General features: G+C 37.6%; 1 protein-coding gene across 1 annotated transcript in view; it reads left to right on the top strand.

The window, feature by feature from the left end:
- Window positions 1-25585, top strand: part of LOC126819013 (tudor domain-containing 6) — a 30550-nt gene extending 4965 nt beyond the window's left edge. The window contains exons 2-12 of the mRNA XM_050546820.2: window positions 460-572; window positions 1630-1943; window positions 2631-8054; window positions 9845-10325; window positions 11753-12010; window positions 12980-13958; window positions 17749-17908; window positions 18599-18817; window positions 19871-19939; window positions 20883-20981; window positions 21785-25585. Of these exons, the coding sequence (XP_050402777.1) occupies window positions 559-572; window positions 1630-1943; window positions 2631-8054; window positions 9845-10325; window positions 11753-12010; window positions 12980-13958; window positions 17749-17908; window positions 18599-18817; window positions 19871-19939; window positions 20883-20981; window positions 21785-22218 (8451 nt within the window). The 5' untranslated portion in view covers window positions 460-558 and the 3' untranslated portion in view covers window positions 22219-25585. The remainder of the gene's footprint in view (window positions 1-459; window positions 573-1629; window positions 1944-2630; window positions 8055-9844; window positions 10326-11752; window positions 12011-12979; window positions 13959-17748; window positions 17909-18598; window positions 18818-19870; window positions 19940-20882; window positions 20982-21784) is intronic.
- The last annotated feature ends 1578 nt before the right edge of the window (window positions 25586-27163 follow it).

Consider the following 27163-nt stretch of genomic DNA (forward strand, 5'->3'; position numbering starts at 1 on the left):
CTGCTAAACCAGTGAAAAACAAAATGGCCTCTGAAAGCGAGAATTTCATATTTTCTAAGAAAGTCAAAACATAATTATTTCTATGTCTTTTGCTCAATAGGTTATCAACTCACTATTATACGATCATGGGCATTATTTCCCACCCTTAAAAATCATTGACACAGGAAATAATAACACAATTACCTCCCTTGTTTTCCTATTACCTCCATGGAATAGCTATGTTCAAACGTTTGTATTTGAAGTTGAAAATGATATTTTTGCCAATTTCTCAACTGGCAATAGTGAATTATAAGATTAATAGGATTATTCTTTAACAAGGTAGAACTGTTTATGGATACCATCTATTTTAAGACTTTATTTTAATAAATTTTAAAAAAAACCCTTTAAAATATGAAATTATCGCTTTAAAAGCATTCTTGATTTATAAAATAATTTGTATTTTTTTTCTTTACTTTCCAGATTTCATCTGTAACAGATTAGAATGTAATATTCTTGATTGTGGCTAGAGTTATCTCCCATCAATATTATTGTCAATATTATGTGTATTATTAATTAAAAATGTACAGTCAAAGGTAAGTAGAAATAAGATGACCGTTGGGTTATCCCGGTTCTGGGCCCTTATTCACGAAAACTTAAACTAATTTACAACCGAAATTTTAAGAAATACTGCAACTTCATTGGATATATGCAAATTGATTTTACTGGTCAGCCAATCGAATTGCAGTATTTCTTAAAATTTCGATTGTATCTTAGTTTTAAGTTTTCGTGAATAAGGGCCCTGTTCTTAAAGTATAAAGTAATTAAAATAAATTGAGAACGATCAGTTTACCTGGGTCTTTAAAAGTCATGAGTTGTCTTCCCCTGTAAAATTCATCTAGAGTCGCCTATCTCACAAACTGAGCTAAATACAGAAATTGTGGAGAGAGAGAGATATTAATGTCCACTCTGCACAAGCAAGATAATTTCGGGACTAACATATATCTTAATTTTATTTCAATAATTTAGTATTTTACTTGTGGGTACGTGTATTAACATGTAGCGGAGCCACGGTGACTAGGTGGTTAAGACGCTGGCTCGCTAGCCTGGAGGTCGGGTGTTCGATCCCTGCATTGGCCAAGAAAGTTCATCTGGATTTTCCAACGTGGTTTCCCCTTGTCAGTGGTGCAGAACGGAGGGCCTGACAAGGACAGCTGTCTAAACCTAGGTCCCGTGTATACATTAGAATGCACATAAAAGATCACTTGGCAGTTGGAATTCGATATAAGAGTAGGCGATAGTGCCGCTGCCCGGGCAAAATTTCCCTCATAGTACACTGTATGGCGTATGTCCGTCTTCATTAGCCCAGTATAGGAGCAGAACAGTAGGACGTTAAACCCCATTTCATTTCAGTTCATTAACATGTAGCAGATCTGTTCAGTTTGTGTTGGCTTAAAGTACAATTTCTGACGGAGCAAGGTAACATATATCACAGGTAGAACATGTCCTCGGCAAGTAAGCAGTAGTGCCGCTGTCCGGGGCAAAATTTCCCTCCTAGCACACTGCATGGCGTAGGCTCATCTCTGTTAGCTCAGTCGGAGCAGAACAGTAGGATGTTTAAACTCCCAATTTATTTTCATTTCATTTTTGTAGGCCAAATGGTGTTGGTGGGGCCGGGGTAAATACCATGAGTGCTAGAAACAAGAGTTTATCAGCGCCATTTAAAGATCAGGACATCAGTCTCGGTGCATTGATGAAAATTCATGTGACTCATATCGCAAGTCCACAACATTTCCAAGTACAGCTCGACTCGTGTACAGAAATACTAAATAGCTTAATGGACGACATTTTTGGTCGCTATGGTAATCTTCAAGAAGGCGAGATGGCAATGAAGTCATTTGCTGTAGGCCAAGCGTGTGTTGCAAAATTTGATGAGGATGAAAATTGGTACAGAGCTAAAATTACAGGTTTGTCTTTATGCTTTTCCCAGGGTTTGTGAAATAAAATAATACGGCCTGTCGTTTAGAAATGTAGGATGTCAAACACCAGTTTATTTCAACAAGGGACGTACAATTGGCCGTTGAAATCACAAGATCTATTGAATGATCATGCGTGTCGGATGTTCAAGCACACCACTGACTCATTCAATAGAGAGGGACATGGGGTATAAAGTCCACTCGACACAAACTAGGTCATTTCGGGACCAACATTTGTTTTAATTTTATTTCAATTATTTGCTTGTGCGTAAGGGTAGGGGTCATTAGCAGTGGGGGAGGGGAGGAACCGAAGAAAACCCATGATGTTGGACTGGCGACCCCATTCGTGGAATTGAAACCACGCCACCGTACTCAATGACAGATCTTCTGATCCAACGTGCATGCGTTAACCATTCGGCCACCCAACAACCCCTCTCTTTCAATAGAACAATCTCCTAAAGAGTCTGCAATTAGCAGATTTGTTGTTGAAAGTGTTGTTCCCACCCCACAATTCCTAAGGTTTTCTTCTCATTATTGAAGTGAAAGTGTACAATGTTTATCAGTCCTGAAATGACCTAGTTTGTGTCAAATCGACGTAAAAGTCAATTTCTATCTCCTTACCATTCCAAGTAATTTTAAATAGAAGATTTGTTTAAAAGTTTTTTCTGATATTTTCAGGGTTAACGGCTGATAACCTAGTGGAAGTATTTTTTGTGGATTATGGTAATACGGAAATAGTCGCTGCGACGAAAGTCAAATCAATAGCTCCAGATCTACTGGATCTTCCAGCCCAGGCCCTGACATGCGCTCTAGCTGGTGTTTCACCTCTACAGGGATTCTGGCCCCCTGAGCACACGGCCCAGTTTGAAGATATTGCCCTTGATCAGTGTTTCACGGCTTGTTTTAAAACCAAACATAAGGATGATCAGATATATCTTATCAAGTTGATTAGTGAGGACGGAGAATTTATCAACGAAACATTTGGAGTAAAGACTAACAGCATGTGTGTGGAGGAAGACACAGTTCTTGATATGAAACGACAAATTCGTATGGACAATTCAGGCGACAAGCTACAGGTAACTGTTTCCAAGGGCAACACAAGTGACAACACAGTGAACTGTGCAGGAGATAATGACTCACGATTTCGCGTTTTAGAATTATCCATAGGCAAATTGTATGACGTTAGTATCATCTTTTCGGTGTCACCATCTCAATTTTGGTGTCAACCTGCCCAGAATGCCGATAGTTTACAAGTTATTGTGGAGAGACTGAGCGCCACCTATGAGAAAATGCCAGAAAATGCACATCTCTTACGCAGTCCCATACCAGGAACAATTTGTGCTGCTAAATTTACTGAAGATGATTTGTGGTATCGCGCCATTGTAACTTCGTCCGATTCCCAAAGTGCTGACGTCTTTTTTGTAGATTATGGAAACTCTGAGACTGTTTCGTTAAATTTATTAAAAGAACTTGCACCAGATTTGCATGATTTACCGAGTCAGGCTGTTGAATGTATGTTAGGCAACGTTTGTCCTTTAGACAACAGTTGGAGTAGCAAGGTTATTGACGAGTTCGAGAAATGGATATATGATCGAGAAATGGAAATTAAAATCATAGGTAGGGAAGGTCAAATTTATATTGTAAACCTTATTGATTCAGTTGAAGGTTCAGACATTGGTGAGAAACTCATAAAAACGAACTTGGTTCTGCCTTCTTCCTTAAATCAAAGTGTAAATCCCTATGGTGACATAGAAATTAGCTTTCCGTCTAAAAGTTCGGTTTTCGTCTCCTGGGCAGAAAGTCCCAATAGTTTTTGGATTCAACTTTCAGAAAAACACGATTCATTAGAAGAAATGACGGAGAGTCTGCAGACTTACTGTGACGAAAATGGAGTTGTTGCCACAAATGTTCAGCCAGGAGTTCCAGTGCTTGCGAAATATTCTGAAGATGAATCCTGGTATCGCGGTGTTGTTCAATCATTAACAGGAAGCACGGCCATTATTCTCTTCACAGATTACGGCAACACAGACACGCTTCCAATCGCGGCATTAATCAAAGTTCCGCAAGAATACTTGGAAATACCATCATATGCTCTTCATTGTAGATTAGATAAAATTCGACCAGTGCAATCTTCCAATTCATGGATCGTTGATGCCAAAGATTTTTTAGAGGAATTCACCGTAGATGGAGCTATGTGCCACTTTATTCGCCAAGATAAGAATGCTGTAATTGTTGAAATTTATAAGGGTGACGAAAATATAGAAGAAAAACTTGTTAAGGCTGGGGTGGCACGACCGAATACCAACCAATCAAATTCAGGTGGACAATACAAATCGGGATTTCCAAATGCTGTAAAGCTATCTCCAAACGATTCGGGTAAAATTTACGTTTCTCATGTGGACGCTGTGGACAGTTTTTTCTGTCAGTTGTCTCATTTTCTTGACAATTTGGATCAGATCATGGAACAGCTAGAAGTCGCTTATTCTGAAGGTCAAGGACAAAGAATAACCCCTAAGCCAGGATCACCGTGTGCTGCTAAATTCAACGAAGATGGTGCCTGGTATCGAGCAGAAATATTGAGTTGCGATGGTAATAATATTCGTATATGTTTTGTTGATTACGGAAACTATGATACGGTTAGTGCAGACGACATTTGTGTTTTAAAAGAAGAATTTTTATCATTCCCAACTCAGGCCATTCACTGTAAACTGGACATAGAAAATACAGGAACGGAATTGGCCGATAAATTAAATGACATGGTCGTTGAAAAAGAATTAATGATAAATGTTTTGTCTGTAAACGGGGACATTCATACCATAGATATAATCGATGAATCACAGTCCATTACAGCAATGTTGTTGTCCGCTTCCCCTGCTGATATACCTCGTGCTCCAGTTATCCCCCTTACACCATGTCAGTTTAAGCCCACTAAGGTCCCCGTGGGAGTGAAACCCGTCCCAGCCTACACCAGTTTTATTGTGTCCCCAGGCAAACTCTACCTCCAATTAGCCGGCATTGATGACCAACTTGCAGAAATATCGAAAAAATTACAAGACTTCTGTTCTACCAATGAATCCGTTCCAGACGTTTGTCCCGGAGATGGCTGCACGGCGTTGTTTGCAGAAGATGGAGAGTGGTATAGGGCAAAGGTCATGAACTGTCAAGGGTCAGAGGTCAAAGTGTTATTTGTAGATTATGGAAACTCAGAAAATATTGAAAAAGATGGCCTACGTTTTCTACCACCAGATGTTACAGACATTCCCCCATTCGGAATCGAATGCTCATTGGATGATTTAGCTCCTCAACCTGGTCCTGATTGGTCAGCAGAAGCAACAAGTATGTTAGAGTCTCTAGCGTTAGATCGAGAATTGACGTGTGGTTTTATTTCGGCAGCCTCCGTTATTATCACGATTGACGGGGAAGAATTGGGAGATAAACTTGTTGACGCAGACTTGGCAAAAAGAATCAGCGCACCACCTGTTCCTAAGCAATATACATATCCAAATAAACCAGCCAATGAGATGAAGGCTTTCATAACACACATTGACTCAGATGGAGTCTTTTATGTCCAGTTGTCAAATATGGAACAAGAAATCATTAATTTGGCTAAATTGATGCAAAGAGAAGGAAAAACAGCAGCTCAGTTTTCGTCCAAAACTACTCTAGAGAAAGGACTCGTTTGCTGTGCCAAATTCAAAGTGGATCAGAACTGGTATCGTGGTACTGTAGAAGCCGCCGAGGAAACAAAGGTCACTGTCCGATTCGTTGATTATGGAAATTGCGACGAGGTCCAATCCAAAGATTTAAGAAAATGTACGCTTCCAATGATGAAGGATCCCATTCAGGCTTTTCCTTGCAAGATGAAAAATCTGACCGATTGGAATGCCGATATTGAAGGTCGTTTGAATGACATGACAGATGAGATAACTCTTAACTTCCTGTCCGAGGACCAACCGTTTGAAGTTGAGGCGAAAACAAAACGTGGAAAAGACATTGCAGATTTACTGATGAATCCACCTCGACCAAGAGTTTACGCCAAGGCAGTGTTACCAACAGAAGACGTGGCAGCTTTTATTTCACATGTGGATTCAGATAATACAATTCACGTACAGCTAGCCAGAGATGCGGAAGAGATTGATGAACTCTCCAATAAAATAGCAGAGTTTCCGATTGAAGAAGTTCCGGAGAGATTGAATTCGGGTTATGCCTGCGCCGCCTTGTTCTCTCAAGATAAAGCCTGGTATCGAGCCATCGTTACGAAAGTTGGGCCCAAGGTTGATGTCCATTTTGTTGATTTTGGAAATGGAGATTCACTTCCTGTTAACGACCTGAAAGAACTTCCAGAAGAATTACTCGATGTACCACCATATGCTTATCATTGTAAAGTCCACGGAATGAATAATTGGACTCAGGACGCAAAAAATTTATTAGACGCTTACATGGAGAAAGAAATAACAGTCAACTTTCAATCGGATACTTGTCCATATATGGTTAAATTAACTTGTGATGGCCATGAATTATCCCGAATACTAATGAGAGCAGATGTGAAAAGTTTCCTGCAACAAATGGCGCCCAGTAAAATAATACTTGGATGTGTGAGCCACACCGAGGATGATGGGAGATTCTATCTTCATTTGAACCAAAATGACGACGTCCTCGATAACATCAGTCATGATTTACAGGCCTACTATAATTCAGATGAAGCAGAAGTCGCTTACGATTTAAAGATTGGACAACCCTGCTGTGCCAAATTTCCTGAAGATAATTTGTGGTATCGAGCCATCGTTGAAGAAACACATGATAGCAATACAAAAGTTCTGTTTTGCGATTTTGGAAATTGCTCATTCGTGGAATCCCATGATATTAAATTCATGGAGAAAAAATTTATCCATCATCCTGCATTGGCTTACGAATGTAAATTGAACAATGCTGGAAAATGGACAGAAAAAAAACAAGAGAAATTTACAGCTATGACAGAAGGTAAAGAGCTGAATATTGAGTTTGTTACCAAATCTTCTCCTTATATGGTGGTTGTTACCAGGAGTTTGGCAGACGTCTTGCAAGATGATGCTGATCTGAGTGTATGTGAGGAAGCAGATGATGTTGAGGAAGAAGGTGAAGTTATTTCCGATTATCCAGCCCAGTCTCCATCAACCGACCAATGCTACGTGTCCCATACAGATGGTGACGGCGTCTTCTATATACAACTGGTAAGCGAAGAAGAAAAATTGACACAGTTGTCTGAAAAATTACAAGAGAATTATTCGGAATCGAGTAATTCTTTGAAAGAGACAAAGATTGGATCCGTCTGCGTGGCGAAGTTTACAGATGATGACATGTGGTACCGTGCACGAGTAGAAGTCATTAACGATGATGATGTCACTGTCCGGTTTGTAGATTATGGGAATACCGATACAGTGTCTGTAGATCGGATTAAAAAGTCTTCTAAAGCTGATGTAGAAACTCCTCCATTGTCGTATAAGTGTCGTTTGCATGGTCTGAATGTCTGGACAGAAGAGACTACCAATGAATTTGAGAATGCTACAGCTGATAGAACTCTTCAAGTGAAATTTGTCTCGTCGGAAGACGCGGAATTTAGCGTCGAATTGAAAACGGAGGAAGGCAGTGATATACACGCTTTCTTCAGTAATGGTGATGCAACCAAAGATGTTGATGAAACACAAAATTCTGAGGAGTTGAAATCAGAAGGTGGAAAAGTTGACCCGGAGGCTGTTGAATCCGATCAAGCTGTCTGTAATACAGCGTCGGAGGTTGAATTAGAGGAAAACGAAAGTAGCAAGCCATCAGAAAACAAAAGTAGCAAGCCATCAGAAAACGAAGGTAGCCAGCCATCAGAAAACGAAAGTAGCCAGCCATCAGAAAACGAAAGTAGCCAGCAACCAGAAAGTGTAAGTAGCCAGCCATCAGAAACTCATGATACAGAAACGGATACTAATAACAGTGCTGAGAGCGACACCTATTTAGATGTGATGGCTGAAAAAATGAAAGAAATCGACATAGAGAAAGATAAAGATATTATTGAAGAAAATGGAGAATTCCAGCCTGTTGATGGTAAGAAAGATGCTGACAAGACAGAAAATGGTGAGAATTTGAAAAACCCAACATTTCTAAACTTATTTGTTATTTTACTAGTTATGGGTGTCGCATGCGAGATACATAATGCTTAGATTATTTTTGACGTACCTGATTACTTTGCCATGGGAACAACAGGTGTGACCGGTGTAGTCCTATCATCAAATGATATCTTGGGTAGAGTCTAAACCCCGCCCTACTCCTATCTGATTGTTTAAAGGTGGTTCGGTGGGTATGGCTAACTAACCAGGTGTTTGCCAAGAATCATCCTCTGTATTTTCCTGTGTCGGTGGTGCAGAAAGGATGGACAAAAAATGGAAAAAATTTCCTCCATAGCACACTGCCAGGTCTATGCAGGAAAGTAGGACAAAGAAACCCATTAAATATGATTAGAGAAGATTTCTTGTTATAACCCATAAGTGCATGGCTACAGCCTACGCCGTAGAGTAAACAAAGGCTTAAATTGCATGGCTACGGAATTTCCCGTATCGTTTTTAACAGTTTGAATTTACCGCGCTAAAGGTGGTTCCACGGGAAATGCCCTTGTGACCCCATTGTCTAAATCCAGCATGGCCGTCTTGGCAATGTTTTGAGTAAAATTTCTGTAACTTTTCGCGGATTTAAGACATGATTTGTACAGGATCCCATTCATAGTTGCCAAGGAATACTGTGTGAGTTGGATTACGCTACAGAGTGAGTATTTTTGTGGGGTTTTTTTACGCAAAATAGCGTTTTTTTGTCCAGTTTTTTGCTTCACGTAGAAATCGTAGATATTTGTGCTGCAGTTCAGTGTGTTTGATCATAATCTATGGTTTGATGAGTCTACAAAATGTAGTAGTGATTCGGATGATGATGTCGCCTGTCTAACCTCGTGGGTTTTCTTCGGTTTTTCCAGTTTCCTCCCGCTGCTGTTGTAAAGTTATTGGATATTTTCTCAAAAAAATTTCGGTATTGTGTACCAAAGAGATGCCTCTGAAAGCAGCATACTTCATTTGTAACATTCTGCATCAATAAATATTTTTTATTGCACTCAGAAGTGGGAACTTTTTTTTTTTTTTTTTTTTTTCCTGATTTCAAGTTGTCAATTCTACCTCCACCTACATTCATGTAAAGAATATTTCCCTTATTTTCTTTACAGATTCAGAAAGCCCTTTTTATACTCTTTCTAAATATATATACTTTGTAGGGTTTGTCATTGTCAGAAAATACTTTTTTCCTCATTTTTGTATTTAGCACCAATTTCCGTCGCAATGCCAGGAATTAGGCTTATATTATGCACGAAAGGGGTTTGGGTACAAAAATGGCTATGCACTTATGGGTTAAAGTACTATGCATGTTACAGCCATCTTTGTTACAAGGAATTTTCTTGAATATGTAGGTCAAAGTTCAAATTTGTTAAACATACATGTACATTATGCAAGAGCTAAATCTGCCTATTGCAGATCTTTCTTCAGGCCTGAAATGTTATATAAACTATTAATTAGACATTTATTAACATGTCCCAGTGCCATCTTATGTGTCTGATTTTCACTGGATTTGAATCCGATTTGCTGCTCAACGCTCATTGATGATTTACATGTAATACAAAAATGGATAATTGCGACTTTAGTAATGATGATTGAGGCTACATGTATGTCTTAAATTCAAATGCTAATATCTCAGTTTAGATTAGAGTGGAGCAATTTGACTGAAATTTTAAGCATATTCCCTTTACATTATCTAGTTTTTAACTATTATAGCAAGAACTGTCAGCTCTTTATCTAATCTTCCATAATGCCCCTTAATTTTATGTTTTTCAGATAAAAGTATGCCAGATGTGGACTATAAAGTTGAAAAATTGGTTGAAGGTTCACGGATAGCCGTTTCAATCAGCTTCTCTTACTCTCCCAGTGAGTTTTACATCGTGGCAGAAAAATCCACCAAAAACTTGGACAAGTTGACGAATGAAATGCTGGAATATTATAATGGTTTGCCTGAAACCGAAGAACAACTGACGTCTCCTTCCATCCATCAACCAATCGCTGTCTACTGTCAGGATGATCAATTATGGCATCGAGGACGAATTGAAAAAATTACGGATGAAGGTTGCGAAGTGTTTTTCGTTGATCATGGTAACCTAGCAACAGTATTGTTAACAGATATTAGAAAATTATGTCCTGAGTTTTTGAATCTGCCAATCCAATCTGTTGAGTGTTGTTTAGCGGGAGTTCAACCTAATGCTAAAACAGATGAATGGAGTGAACAAGCCATTGAAGAGTTTGTTAAAATTTCTGCTTACAAGTAAGACAAGTTTATTTCTGGGTGTCTAGTCGTTCGGATGATACAGAAAACCGAGGTGCCATGTACACATTGGTATACACGTAAAAGATCCCATGAAAGTTGGAATTTGATATAAGAGTAGGCCGTAGCACTGCTGTCTGAGCAAAATTTCCCTCATAGCACACTGTATGTCCGTCTTCATCATACCAGTAGGAACGAAACATTAGGACGTTAAACCCTATTTCATTTTTTCGTGTAAGGCAAAACAAATTTGTAACATATTAAAACAAGTAACATTGGCGGACTATGGACAAGGTGGGATATCATTTTCGCCATCTTGGAATTGTGACATATCCAAAATATTTTAATCGAAGCACAAATGTCAAAGGAACAAGCATGCCAAGTTTTATATCGATATTACTTAGACTGACAGAGCCTTATCCTTTTTTGAAGAGCATCACCCCAAGAGGATTGGCGCATGGGGCCTATTTCCTATTAAAAAAATGTGGTAAGAGTCATTATTGCGCTCACCAAGAAGTTAAATGTAATTTATTTTGAATACTGGTTATTTAGGACTAACACTTGACCCGGCGTAGCACGGATATAGCTGTGAACTGGAAGTACATGTAGCATAACTCCGGAAGTGGTAGTCTATTGCCACGAGGCCTCTGTTACTGAACAGACCGGCACAAATATTAATATAAATAACCTTAAATACTACTAATTAACATAACGAGGTAATAATAATAATAATAATATAATGAATTTATAAAGCGCCTGCATTCCAGTAAAAATTACTGCTCTGGGGCCGGTATTACATTATGTTAAATAATAAAAAAAAATAAAAAAATGAATTATACATATAATCACGGAAATTTAAGAAATATGAAGTTCTTAAAATGAAAGCGCAAGCATTATATAAAACTTAGCTAAAAGCTTCAGTTATTAAAAGTCACTACAATCGGCACATAAAACTTTGTTAAGAAGTTCAATTTTTAAAAGTCATCACAGACACTCCATAATCAAGCTGTATGGTTAGTGGTCTCTTGATTACAATGTCCCAAGTTGAAATCCTGGTATGAACCAATAATGTCCACTTGCTTCCTAACTTAGATGGGGTGTTGGAAGGCCGATTGGTTAGCACATGTGCGCTACATCATAAGGTCTGTCATTGAGTCAACTGGCGTGGTTTCAACTCCACGGTTGTTGTACGTGACAAGAAGTAGGGTGGCTTGTCCAACCTCGTGGGTTAACTCCGGGTCCTCCGGTTTCCTTCCACTGCTGAAGACCCCTACGCGCAAGCGAATTATTGAAATAAAATTGAATCGTATGTTAGTCCTCATTTCTCTCTCTTCTACATTCTTTTACTTATAAATGTATTTTTCAGTAATTTGTTTGCTGATATTTGACACAACAACCTATTAAATTCTTATGAATATATTTTTCAGTAATTTGATTGCTGATATTATTAAAGTTGGTGAAAATGGTAATTGTTTGGTACAAGTTATGCATATGGGGATTTCGGTGTCACAGATGCTGATTGATAAAAACCATGGTAAACTGGCAGCTACACCAGTCTGTATCAGTAAAAAAATCAAACGAGTTTTCTCTGACTCACAGTCTCCTGCTAAAAAACTCAAGATGACTGATTTAGATGGAGCTGATGCTGCTCTAGATGAAGAAGATGAAAATGAAAGAATCTTAAAGTAGGTTTCTTTCATTAGAAAAGCATTGGTCAATAACTCTTGAGTTGGTTACCATTTTAGAAAGGGATATCTCCTAAGTTTCTTTACCCCCCTCGACCATTTCAGAAAGCGACAATTCCTTGGTTACAGCCATGGGATCATTTCAGAAAGCGACAATTCCTTGGTTTCAGCCAAGGGATCATTTCAGAAAGGGACGATTCCTGGGTTTTAAAGTGGATGTGGCAATAAATTATTTGGTCTTTATTTAACAAAAATGATCAAGTCTTTTTATTAAGCTTTCGCACATTTCAGCAAAAGGAATTTCACATGAAAGAAAAAACAGCGCCTATTTTATATATTATATTGAGTGTTTATGTGTCCAGACAAATCTAACAGGAGCCACGGTGGCTACATGACTCGCTAGACTGGAGGTCGCGTGTTCAATCCCTGCATTGGCCGAGAAAGTTCATCAGGACTTTGCGACGTGGTTTCCAGGTTGTTAGTGGTGCAAGATGGATTGCCTGACAAGGGCCAGCTGTCTAGTCGTTCGGATGGGACACTGGGGTTGAGTAGGGGGGGTGACCGAATGTTTAGCATGCGCGCGTTGTATCAAAAAGTCTGTCATTGAGTCAACTGGCGTGGTTTCGATTCCACGGTTGTATGTGACAAGGAGTATGGTCACCTGTCCAATCTCGTGGGTTTTCTCCGGGTCCTCCGGTTTCCCCCCACTGCTAAAGCCCCCTTCGCACAAGCGATTATTGAAATAAAATTGAACCTTGTTAGTCTCGAAATGACCTGGTTTGTGCCAAGTGGACGTTAAACCCTATTTTTCTCTCTCTCTGTGTCAAAGCACACTGTATGGCTAAGCCCGTCTTCATTAGCAGACTTTAAACCCTATTTCATTCTATTTTTAATTCTAACAAAAAATGAATAGGAAACATGTCTGTTTTTCCCATTTACATAAAAAAAAAATTTTTTTTCCATTTCTAGATGCATTTCTGCAGAACTTCACAATCGAGAGAAAATACATGCGTCCGTCTGCCATATTGAAAGTCCTTCAAAATTTTACTGTCACCTGACCTTTGCTGCAGACGCGTTACAGACACAGATGGAGAAACTGCAGACGGCTTATTCAGAAGCAGATGTCCAAATCGCCAACCCTGATGATATTTCTACAGGCGATATCGGGGTTATCCAGTCGTCCGATTGGACCGATTCAAAATTCTATCGCACCAAGATAGAAGCAATAAATGAGGATGACTTAACGGTTAGATTTGTTGATTACGGACATTGTAGTGTTGTGACAAAACACAAATTTTTAAACCTTCAGAAACCATTTTATCAGCTGCCGAGCCAAGCTGTATGTTGTAGTTTACATAGAGTTATTGCCCCTGCTAACAAATGGAGTCAGGAAGCGAGATTAAAATTTCAAGAACTTGTCGACAATAAAGAACTTGTTTTAGTTGTTAGAAAAAAGATGTCAAATGCATTATCCGTAGACCTATACGATGAACAAGTCTCAATCGGACAGTCTTTAGTTAATGCCGATTTGGCTATAGGGGATGACACAGAATTATCCAGTGATGAAATCGACGATATCGGGGAGTTTGGACTAGATTTACCAGAAATAAGAATTAACAACGAATCATTGGAAGATTCGCAACTCCAGGATTCCGTGTTAAATTCTGAAAAGGAATGGGATGATTTCTGTGATCCTGAATTGGAACTTGATACTGAATATGAAATCAGTATCATTCAGGAAGGTGCTTTGCCGGATGACTTCAAGGGACATTTAGTTGAGTACGAAAAGCAGAACTTAGAAACACTATTTGAGAAGATTGCGAAGGAGATGGAAAGTAAAGAGAAAGATTCTGATTGGTCACCAGAAGAGGGTCGGCCATGTTTAGTGTTATATGGTGAAAAATGGAATCGTGGTCGAGTTTCCAAAATAGATGGTGATAAAATCAAGGTGAGTGCTGTCGGGAAAGAATGAGGATTTAAATCAATTCAATTGTAGAACCATGTAAACCTTCGAACGACAAAATTATAATCTGATCTGTATGAAACTGTCTTGTAAATGCCCCCAATCAACCGCTCAGACAATTTAGCTGCTGTATCATTGCCTGGCAACATTATCTTTTTGTGTATATACATTATATTTTCAATTGTATGTACATGTAATTAGATTTTTAATATGAATTTATTACTTTAAGGGGGTGGACAGTAGAAAATTTCAGTTTTTTTAATAATTGAGGTAAAGTCACCATTCTTACACATCTAAGAACACATCCATTGAATATTACAAAAACGGCCGAAAAATTTTCCTGGGGGTACCTGTTGCTATGGAAACGGCGGCCATCTTGGATTTCTACGTATAATTTTAGTCATCCAGTTTCTCAGAAACTATTCAAAAAAATGACTGGTATGTGTTCCTAGATAGTGTTACTCGCAGATAATCATAAAACCTCAAAAACGATTTTATTGTTAAAATTCACCAAATGAAGTGAAATGGGGTACACACTGTGCTACGACCTATTCTTATATCTAATTTTAACCGGCAAGGGTTCTTTTACATGCATACTAATGTTTTCATGGGACCTCGTTTTTTGGGGGTTTTTTTTGTCCCATCTGTACGACTTTCCAGGCCCTCCAGGAACGAATACTGGACCTCCCTAGCCAAATACAGCAATTGACCAATGCTGTGATCTCTCACCGTGTCTACAAATATTGTATACCTGCTCTAGAAAACATTTTGTCTGCCACAAGAATGAATATTTTATTCGTGTTATCTTACTCGTACTCAAAATTATTTTTAAAATTCCGCCGTCTTAAAAGCAAAATAAAAAACATATCGTTCAAAATCCCACAAGATAAAAAAAAGTTAAAACCTTTTTGCAGGCGGCGGGACGATTTACCCAATACTACCCAATACTACCCAATACCACCCCAATACCACCTCAATATCTCAACATACTATCCAATACTACAAAATAATGATGCAAAATAGAAATATTGTTTGATTTTTTTCAAAAATAGAGAGTTATATCGCGGGAAATGTACTTCAAATGCGATATCGATATCTGGCTGTTCCATTTGCCTCCCTCTACCACCTTAAAAAAAACAATAATAACCCAGTACTACCAAATAATCATCAAATACTACCAAATACTACCCATTATGATCAAATAACAACCTAATATTGTCAAATAACAGCACATTAGTATAATTACTGCAACCAATATTCAATAATTTACAGAAAATTGAAATATTTACGCAGTTATCTCCCTTTACAACTGACAAATAGAATTTAGATTGCTACTCAAATTAATCATCTTGTTGGGCTTTGCAGTTTGTTTCCTAGACGACGAAGTTAAAATAAGGAAAACAGGTTATTATAGATGCCTCCGCTATAGTGTTACAAAATAAATAGCTAAACATCCAAATAAAAGAGTATTTTAGAGGTTGATTTAGAAACTGTTCATTTAACGGTCTCGTGATCTATTCAAAAGTCTTCTTGTACTATAATTATTTCTTCATCCTGGTGATTTTAGTATGATAACACGCTGTCTACAAGTTCACTCGGACCTGTAAATAATTATTTGGGTATAATATGTCAGGAAAGCACACGAATTGATCTTTATATCTGTCTGTTGTTAGTTAATTGTATTTTACGTCTGCTTCCACCGAGGTGACATCTTCTTTGTCTATAAAATGATTCCGGTTCCATACCAGGCGCCTTTGAAAAAAAAACCCTCTTGTCAAAATTTCACCGATTCTTCGAATATTGTCACTATTGAACAAATTCTAAGTATTCTACGGTATATACCTACAGGTGACGATGTCGCGGCGATGTCATTATCACCTAAATGAATAGACACGGTCTCCAGTTTCCCCCCACAATGTGTAATGCTCTACTCGTATATACATTCAACCTGACTTAGCAATTATTCAACGGGGTTAAGATTGTTGATTGGATAATCAAGTTCTGTTTTATTTATATTATCAAAGAAACCGACAGAGCTGTAACAGGCCGCAAATGATAGTTTTGATGAACTGAGATGTGTCGCGTCGAGAATTACACACTGGAAAGAAACATGTGCAATTTCGTTAATTTTAAAATAAAACATCGTGCCGTCAGTAAATACGCAATAACTTAATAGTTGACATGGAAAAATGAATATAAACATTATGCAATTGTTTTGTTAAAGCATTAATTTTAAAATAGATACAAACAATCCATACTAACTAGGTAATTTCGGGACTAACATATATTTCAATATTTCATTAACTCGCTTGCGGGAAGGGATGTTTAACAGTGAGATGAAACCGGGGGACCAGAGAAAACCCACCTTGTTTGACAGACGACCTTATCAAGTGGTAAGAGACAGATGGGTCATTATGGGAATAAAATATGGTATATCGTCATACTTGTTTTTCTTATTTTAAGTTTGTCGTCTTCGAAACCAATTGCAAAGGCAAAGAAAATGATTAATCAATGCAGCAATCTAAAATCTAAAGGGAGATAACTGTAAAAATTTCAATTTTCTGCAAAATATCAAATATTCGTTGCAGTAATTATACTAATTTGCTGTTATTTGACAATATTAGGTTGTTATTTGATCATATTGGGTAGTATTTGGTAGTATTTGATGAGTATTTGGTAGTATTGGGTTATTATTGGCTTTTTTGGAGTGGTAGAGGGAGGCAAATGGAACAGCCAGATTTCGGTATCACATTTGAAGTACATTTCCCGCGATATAAGTCTCTATTTTTGAAAAAAAATCAAACGATATTTCTATTTTGCATCATTATGTTGTAGTATTGGGTAGTATGTGGTGGTATTGGGTAAATCGTCTCACCCTTTTGCAGGTTAAAGATTCCATGCCTCTTAAAGCTACAATTTCATATTTTTAAGTTATATTTTTAAGTTATATCTTTAAAATTTATTAAAATAAAGCCTTATAATAGAAGGTATCTATAAACCTTGTTAAAGAATAATCCTATAATTAGTATAATTCACTGGGGATCACGTGGCTAAGTGGGTAAGGCGCTGGCTCGCTAGCCTGGAGGTTGGGTGTTCGATCCCTGCATTGGCCGAGAAAGTTCATCCAGATTTTCCGGCGTGGTTCCCCCTTGTCAGTGATGCAGGACGGAGGGCCTGGCAAGGACAGCTGTCTAGTCATTCGGATGAGACGGAAAACCGAGGTCCCGTGTACACGTTGGCGTGCACGTAAAAGATCCCTTGACAGTTGGAATTCGATATAAGAGTAGGCCGTAGTGCCGCTGTCCGGGCAAAATTTCCCTCATAGCACACTGTATGGCGTATGCCCGTCTTCATTAGCCCAGTTCGGAGCAAAACAGTAGGACGTTAAACCCCATTTCATTTCATTTCATTTTAGTATAATTCACTATTGCCACCTGATAAATTGGCAAAAATATCATTTTCAACTTCAAATTCCAACGTTTGAAGGTAGCTAATGCATGGAGGCAATAGGAAAACAAGGGAGGTAATTGTGTAATTATTTCCTGTGTCAATGATTTTTAAGGGTGGGAAATAATGCCCATGGTCGTATAATAGTGAGTTGATAACCTATTGAGCAAAAGACATAGAAATAATTATGTTTTGACTTTCTTAGAAAATATGAATTATCGCTTTAAGTAATCTGTGTTATACCGGTACATGTAAATAGGAGATACTGTATTCATTTTAGATTTTTATTCTAAGGTATTATTAAAAGCAAATTTTAAACAAATTTCAGGTATATCTGGTTGACGTAGGTGAGGAAGTAGAAGTTGATATCGTTGCTGCTATAAATAAGGAGTTCCTGTTGACACCTGCTAAAATTATAAATTTCCGTCTGTCCGAGGTGACGCCAGTTAATGACAATTGGTCTGATGATGCCATAAAACATTTTAAAGGTGAAAATTTATAAACCCAAATGCTAGTACTAATCTTGGGGGTCTTCGAACTAATATGTTTTACAAATTAAACCGTTAAATAACTTGGAACTTTGTTGTTGAGGTCCATTGATTTTATATTTATTTTTGTCTTGGTAGACTGGGAAGAAATCACGAGATTTTTCACAGATAGTTCCCACTTGTCATGACTAGAATCTAGAAGGCTGACAAAGAGACCAGGAGAGTGTCGCTACATGTATCGTTCCACCCACCCTACAAGTTCCTGTTTGTTGTTCAGGTGGAATTGGATGGCCGAATGGTTAGCGTGCGCGTGCTGTATCACAAGGTCTGTCATTGAGTCAACTAGCGTGTTTTCGACTCCCCGGTTGTACATGACAAGGAGTAGGGTCGCCTGTCCAACCTTGTGGGTTTTCTCTGGGTGCTCCAGTTTCCTCCCACTGTGTTGAACCATGTGTTAGTCCAAAAATGACCTAGTTTGTGTCGAGTGGACGTTAAACCGATTTCTTTCTATACTATTGTTCATTCTTTTGCTACGGTCCCTCATTTATGATCTTCTATCATTCAACCCCCCCCCCCCCCTACAAGTTCCTGTTCTTCATTCTTTTGGACGCAAGTGCTGAAATTGTGCTACGATCCCCCATTTATATCTTCTGACCGTGTGATGTAGAATCCTTACATCTTGTTTTTCAGAATATATTAATGGGAAGATGATGGCTGCTTATCTGTCCACTATATCTGATGATGGATACTACGAGGTTTCCTTATCAGACGCTTCAGATATTGATACAGTTATTCTCAATCGGCAACTGGTTGATCTTGGTTTTGCGAAGGTCATTCCCGCATCACAGCTGGAGATTCAGATACAGATGGAAGGAACGTTAAATGATACGGCAAGAATGGGCGAACTTGGTAAGTTACATGATAGATGGGGGGGGGGGTCAATCACCGAATTGTTAGTGTGTGCGAGTTGTATCATAAGGCCTGTCATTGAGTCAACTGGCGAACTTGGTAAGTTATATGGTAGATGGGGGGTTCAATCACCGAATGGTTAGCATGTGCGTGCTGTATCATAAGGTCTGTCATTGAGTCAACTGGCGTGGTTTTGATTCCCTGGTTGTACATGAGTAGGGTCTATCCAACCTCTTGGGTTTTCTTTGGGTCCTCCGGTTTCCTCCCACTGCTAAATACCCCTATGCGCAAGCGAATTATTGAAATAAAATTGAACCATAATATGTTAGTCCCCAAATGACCTAGTTTGTGTCAAGTGGATGTTAAACTCCATTTCTCTCTCTTGCTCAATACGACAGTCAAAAATTGTGGAAAAAAAAAGGATTCCAAGAAAAATGTTTTAAATTTTGGAGTAAAATCAGCTGGGAAATTTTAACTGTAAGTTGACTTTTAGATAAATAAGAAGATTTGCAGGTTTTTTATTCGATTTTTACGAATTTTTAAACCAAGATTTGTTATTAAACTATTGTGAAAGAAATTAGTGCTAAATACACAGAATTAAATGATGCCCAGAATACAGGGATATACAATTCTCTCAATGTATAGTAACACTAGAAATAAAGGTTACCATGTTTGTATTGTGCGTAGCCATTCCAAATGTGTGCCAAGAAGATCTTGCTGGAATTATGATGCTTGTTTCTCAGTTTTCAAGGATGGTTCATGTTTTACTGACGGGTAAAATCTTGGAAGATCCACGCGTATACACGTGTAGACATGCATGTAGAAAAACGCAAAGGCATTTGGAGTAGGGTAGATAAAGAAAAGCATCGGACCTTCCAAAATTCTGCCATTGCACTTGTGTAATCATTGATCGACATTAGTTGCACAAATCACTGATGTAAAGTTCCAGAACATTCAATCCGTCAGTCCGGTACCCCGCAGAGCAAAATTTGATTACAGTTACCCATAATTCTTTAAACAACCGTATTAATTTTTCAAAAAATAATTTTTCAGAAGAATCATTTCAAAATGTTTCATTCTTAAGAGAAAATTCTATTGGGGAGACTGAAGGAGAAGAGTTAGGTGAGTAGTTCATGTGATTTATGTTTCAGCCGTGTACTGTATCCCCTTTGTCAATGGTGCAAGATCGCGTGTACACATTGCCGTGCATGTAAAAGAACCCTTGACAGTTGAAATTCGATATAAGAGTAGGTTGTAGTACTGCTGTGGTTGTAAAATATCCCTTATCACACACTGTATGGCGTATGTCCATCTTCATACGCACAGTTGGAGCAGAACAGGAAGACGACGTTCTACCCCCATTTAATTTTGTTGGATTTGTGATCAAAAAAAATTTGACTTCTGAATATGACGACATTGGTACCTGGAGAATTACTATCTTTAGATTTTTTTTTGAAGGACCATTTCATTTTTGCCCTAACTGTAGCACTGACATTCTACCTTGCCTGCATTGTTCCAGGCATTAAACCACTTTTGTTTTCAACTCCAGTTCGTTATTTGGGGATTGATACCCATGGATTTCAAGGAGAATCTCACATTTTCTTCCGGTTATTGCCCAAACTTGAGACCAATTAATCTTTCAATAGATCAGGGGACATAACTCTTTGTGAAACTCTGGTTATCTTTCTTTGCTAATTTCTTGATTTATTTACTCCTTTATCCTAGTTACTGATTTCTTGGGGGGTGGGGGGAGGGGAATGGCTGAATGGTTAGCACGTGCAGGTTGTATCATAAGATAAGGTCTGTGGTTTCGATTCCACGGCTGTACGCAACAAGGAGTAGGGTCGTCTGACCAACCTCATGGGTTTTCTCCGGGTGCTCCGGTTTCCCCCTACTGCTAAAGATTCCTACGCACAAGCATATTACTGAAAGAAAATTGAACCATATGTTAGTCCCGAAATAACCTAGTTTAACCCCATTTCTCTCTCTCTCCGATTTCTAGAATGTCCAGTTTCAAATCCAGGCATGATATCATCCAGTATAAATTTCATGTTTTATTTTCTAGGTGAAGGATTTGATGATACATGTGCTACTATGAATACAACTGGTCATTCTATTTGTTTATTGGATGAAACAACAGAACTCAATCTAGATATAAGTAAAGGTAAATTAATTCAAACCTCTAGAATTAGGTACAGGTAAATTAACTCAAACCAGTAATAAGTACAGGTAAATTAATTCAAACCTCTAGAATTAAGTACAGGTAAATTAACTCAAACCAGTAATAAGTACAGGTAAATTAATTCAAACCTCTAGAATTAATTACAGGTAAATTAACTCAAACCAGTAATAAGTACAGGTAAATTAATCCAAACCTCTAGAATTAAGTACAGGTAAATTAAAATAACTAAAACCATTAGATATAAGTAAATTATAACTAAAACCAATAGAAATAAGCTCAGGTAAATTTACTATAACATTGTTGAAATATAACGTTCCGAAAGCTGATTAGAAGGGTTAATGTATAGCTTTTGGAACGTTAAATTTTTTTGACAGACATGAATTTCATGATGTGTTCGGAACATATAAAATGCCACAGCTGTTTAGTCGTTCGGATGGTATGAAAAACCGAGGTCCTGTGTATACATTGGCGTACACATAAAAGATCCCTTGGCAGTAGGAATTCAATATAAGAGTAGGCCATAGTACTGCTGCCTGGGCAAAATTCCCCTCATAGCACAGTGTATGGCGTATGCCCATCTTCATTAGCCCAGCCGGTTTTCTCCTACTGCTAAAGGCCCCTACCCTCAAGCGAATTATTGAAATAAAATTAAACCATATGTTAGGCTCGAAATGACCTTGTTTGTGTCAAGTGGACGTTAAACCCCATTTCTCTCTCTCCCATTAGCCCAGTCGGAGCAGAACAGTAGGACGTTAAACCTCATTTCATTTCTGTTTGATTTTCAGCTGAGAGATCTGCAGTGGAGTTTGAACGTGATACACCCACAGATTCTAAAAATACAGGAAGTGATGATGATAGTCAAATCCATACAGAGGCTTTAAACAACCAGGATGAGACTAAACAAGATGGAGTAACAGATGAAAGTGTGACAAAGACAGAGAAAGAGACGGATCAGTTGAGTGAAACTGAAAAGACAGAAAATGAAACAAAGAAAGTTGATACGGATCATATTGAACCCGAGGACAATAAAACTGTGTCTGATTTACATGACGGCGCTGTTGTAGGGAAACTTGAGGATAAAAACGATAAAATAGAAGTAGCCGACAATGATTCCATAAATAGTCAAAACGATCAAGAAAAAGATGTAGAAAGTGAAGAGAAGGACAATAAATCTGAGGAATCTGGGATAAACAATGTTAGCGCTGAAAGTGAGTCGTAGCAAATGTTGTGATATTCACATCGTAACGAGAAACGATAATCTTTCATTTTGGTTTGAGTTCAGTTTTTGAGCTCCAATGCCAACTTTTCGATCGTAAAGTAGACAAATCCAATCATATACAGAATAACATCAAGTCATTGATATTGTACAGTTGTCATACCAACTTCTATTCTTTAATTTAGTTATAACATCAAGTCGTTGATATTGTACAGTTGTCATAGCAACTTCTATTTTTTAATTTAGTTATAAAGAAACTAAAGATTGGTTATGTTGTAAAATGGTACATTAGAAATTATATTGTGTCTCAATATTATTTATTATTTTTACCTTCGAATGATAAAAAGTATGTTAAATTTAAATTATGTATTTGATGCTTTTTGTCCAGGAATTCCAAATCCGCCGAAATAGAAAAGCCCTGATTATTTGGTAATGTTATTTTTAAGTCGCTGACCTGCATTTGTGTTTTTTGAACAGTACGTAATTTTTCATGACTTAATCCACTGAGAAATGTCCTCAAATTGTGAATGGTAAAGCCTAAAAATTAGAGGCAACTGTAGATTTCGTCAATGTTGCGAGATGTAAACAGGGTTAGGGCATGTGATTGTGGGATAGGACTAGGATTAGTGCTGGACCTGTTTAAATCTTGTGACCTTCAACCAGATCTGCAGTTGACCTTAATTTTAAGACTAACCGGTAGTTTACAAAGAATTCAAAATTACTGAAATCAGCAACATTAATTAAATCATATAAGAAATAAGAATATTTTGCATTGCATAGTCTGGAATATTTGACCCAAATGTGAGAATTGGGTTTGGTAATAATTTATGGTAGAACTATTAACTAAACAAAAATATTTGTCTTTGGCAGCAGTTAAAATCACCAATGGAATTTATGATGAAAGAAACCCATTATCTCTATAAATAAACGATTATTTGTATAAAAATGATAAGAAATAAATAAACCATTATCCATAAAAATTTTGAGAGGGAAGATATACAAGAATATAAATAATGATAATAATAATAATAACGAAATTTATATTGCGCAACAATTCATCCCACTTGGGGATGCTCTAGGCGCATGAAAGTGTTCATGTGGGTTAATTATAGTGACTAAACAGCCAGGTTTTCACACTTGATTTGAAGATAGACAGTGTTTCACATTTTCGAATGGAAGGTGGTAGCGAATTCCATAAAATTGATGCATTATACTGAAAAGTCCTTGAACCAAATTTCTTCATCTTATAAATCGGTACATCTAACATGTATAGTGCTTTGTGCAAATATTTGTAATTATTGTTTAAATATTAAAAATATAAATTGATGCTCTTTAACTGACTGAAATGAAAAAACGTTGTGTGCACTTAAAAGAACCCTTTTTTTGTTTAAATTCAATAAAGGGTTGCCAGAAGATGACATTATCCGGGCAAAATTTTGCTCATAGCACACTGCAGGGAATATGTGGCCTGTCTTCATTGCCCAGTTAGTGCTGAAACGCAGGCAGTTAAACCCCATTTCATTTGTTCCTTCCAACCGACAATTAACTGGCCAGTATAAAGCCCTCCGACATCAGATGCGTTCCTTAGTTCTACATGAACATCGGACATCAGATTACATGATCTTGTCAACCAATCAGATTGTGTGTATTAGTATACAGGAACTTGCTGACCAATCAGATTGTGTGTATTAGTATACAAGAACTTATTGACCAATCAGATTGTGTGTATTAGTATAGAGGGCTATTTTTGTAAATGATATTTTCCATGTGGGCATTATCAAATGGGAAGTAATCTCGGTACACCTCAAAATGGTTGTCATTTTATCAATATTTATATAATTTACATTTATTTCACGTATACCATATTATTATATTATGTATATGATACAGACTATAAGTTACCTCCATGTAGGGAATTCTAAACTACCCCTTGATAGTTCCTTAAGACTGATATGGTTCTATTTTCAGTTTGATCTTTGATCTACAATAAATGATATATTACTTATTTTTATAACTCCAACCTCGTGGGTTTTCTCCGGGTCCTCCGGTTTCCTCCCACTGCTAAAGACTGCTATGCGCAAGCGAATTATTGAAATAAAATTAAAACCATATGTTAGTCCCGAAATGACCTAGTTGTGTCGAGTGGACGTTAAACCCCATTTCTCTCTCTCTCTATTTTTATAATGTCGGAAGCAAGCTAATTTCCTAGTACATTTCAAAAGAATATTTATTACTGTCTGTACTATTAATGTTAGAAATTGATTAGGCAATCACAAAGTTATTTTGTTTACTGTGTGCAGAAACCCTGACAGCCATTTAAGCTAATGCGTAATTATTAAATGTCAAATATTTTAGTTTTAAAATATTAATACTGACATCCATTTCAACCACTTTAATTTTAGCTGAAGTTGAAAGTTAAATATCTTTTTTCAAAGCTAATGCGTAATTATTAAATGTCAAATATTTTAGTTTTAATATATGAATACTGACAACTGGTCAGGAAATGTTTAAGTATGATGGATTCAAAATTTCATAAGTGTGACTTTTAAGGTTAAGGCCCCCAGTCCTGCTTCATTTGACATTGTTGTAGGTTTTTTTTTTTTTATTATTGTGAAGTAATATTTATCAAAATATGATTGATTCCTATTTTATTACATATATAATATTATATGAGACTGAACTGTGTGGAGGAAAGTTGTGACTATCAGTGCTACACAACAGGAAACGTAGGAGTGTCAATATCCTTCATTAGAATATCAAAATTATACATTTAAGATTTAGATACAAATTAGGTTATATTTTTATAATTGTTTGTGAATGTGGGCGTGTGTTTTGATTGTTAAAAGGCACTTAATCAAATGAGAGGGTGCTGGAAGTATGCAGGACAAGTTATGAGTTCAATCTTTCGTCAATGGTCACAAGGTTTATACTAGTAAGATTACATATGGGGTTATACTAATAAGATTACATAAGGGTTATGCTAATAAGATTAAAAATAAAAATACAGTTTGTGTTTTGCCTGTATATTTGAGTGTGTTAACTTCTTACAACTTGAAAATGTGTAAGCGTACAGCTAATAACATTATGTGTGGGTAATTTCAGTGTGTTCATTCTGATAACTAATAACACTGGTCTTTATGAATGAAAATACAGTTTGTATGTGGAGTGTGTTCACTTCTGATAACTTGAATGAATGAAACTCATCTCATCAACACATATTGAAGATGATTTGTAAATTAGTGCTATTTGTAAAAAAAAAAAATATTACATTTTGTTTCATGATGCAAGTCTGCATTTGTTCTTTATTTTTGTTCCACTTTCATCCCTTTATCATTTAATTGTTCTAAAAAAATAAAGTATTATTATATTAATAGAATTGTTTTTCTATTTGTATTTTTAAATAGTCCACATATTAGTAGTTCGGTGAGTAAGACCCTGACTTGCTAATCAGGAAGTCCTGGTGTTGGATGAGCATTTTTGTGGTTAGGTGGGTGCGACCCTGGTTCAGTAATCCGGATGTCCTGTTGTTGGATGAGAAAGTTGCTAGTGGTTTTCCAGTCTGGTTTCCCCTTTGTCAGTCCAACCTCGTCGGTTTTCTCCAGGTCCTCCAGTTTCCTCCCACTGCTAAAGACCCCAACGCGCAACCGAATTATTGAAATAAAATTGATGTCCCCTTATCAATGGTGCAGGACAGAGTCATGTCCCCTTGCCAAATGGTGCAGGACAGAGTCATGTCCCCTTGTCGGTGGTGCAGGACTGAGGACCAAATCTATTTGTTAAGGCCGCTGAGATGTAAATAAGCATAGGGCATGTGATTGCTGGCAAGATTGTAGGTTAGTCTTAGAGTAAGCATTGGGGCTAGGTCCAGGGTTTGGGTTGGGATTAGTGCTAGCCCTGTTTACATCTCGTGATCTTTGACCAGAACACAGTACCTGACAAGGTACAACACCTAATTGTTCAGATAGGACGAAAACCTGACGTTGGCGTGCACATAAAGAACACTTAACAATTGGAATTTGAAGTAAAAGTAGGCCATAGAGCAGCTGTCAGGGCAAAATTCCTCTCACAGCCCACTACATGGCGTATGTTCGTCTTCCTTAACCCAGTTGGCACAGACAAATGGGACATTAAATCGAGATGTCTAGTTTGGGTGGAATGAAAAAAACCTCGGTCCCTTCATGTACCATTGGTGTTGGTGGCACGTCAGTTTCATTTATAACGCAATGCATGGTGTATACCCCTATTCTCTCATTGCACACTCTATGGTGTATGCTTGACTTCACTGGGTTGGGTGACCAAATGCTTAACCCGTCAATGTTGCATCATAAGGTCTGTCATTGAGTCAAGTGGAGTAGTTTTGATTACCCGCTTGTACATGACAAGGAGTAAGGTCGCCTGTCCAACCTCGTGGGTTTTCTCTAGTTTCCTTCCACTGCTAAAGACCCCTGAATGCAGGTGAATTATTGAAATAAAGTTTAACCATGTGTTAGTCCAGAAAGTATCTAGTTGTATGGATGATCTCAAAACGAGATTAACTCTCGACATGCATTAAACCCACCTTTCACTGCACACTTATCTGTAATAAAACTCCTTACAGGAAAGTGTCGTGCTTGTGACAGTGTATGCTTATTATTCTTGACACTGCTGTCCAGATAAGGTGTTGATATAATGTCTAAAAAGAAAAATTGTATTGACCACAGCTCCAAGGTAATTACATTCAACCCCTCTCTCTCTCTCTCTTTCTCTCTCATGACCATAGCTCCAAGGTAATTACATTCAACCTCTCTGTCTATTGATGACAATATAAACAGATTAAAATATTTTATTTAATCTAGTTTAGTCTCCTGTACAGCTGCATTATATGGGGAATACCCACTAGTCCGTGGGTGCACTAGTCTGCGGGTTTACTAGTTCGCATGTGCACTAGTCCGCGGGTGCACTAGTCCGT

Source organism: Patella vulgata, chromosome 4 (genome assembly GCF_932274485.2).
Source record: "Patella vulgata chromosome 4, xgPatVulg1.2, whole genome shotgun sequence".
Classification (NCBI taxonomy): domain Eukaryota; kingdom Metazoa; phylum Mollusca; class Gastropoda; family Patellidae; genus Patella; species Patella vulgata.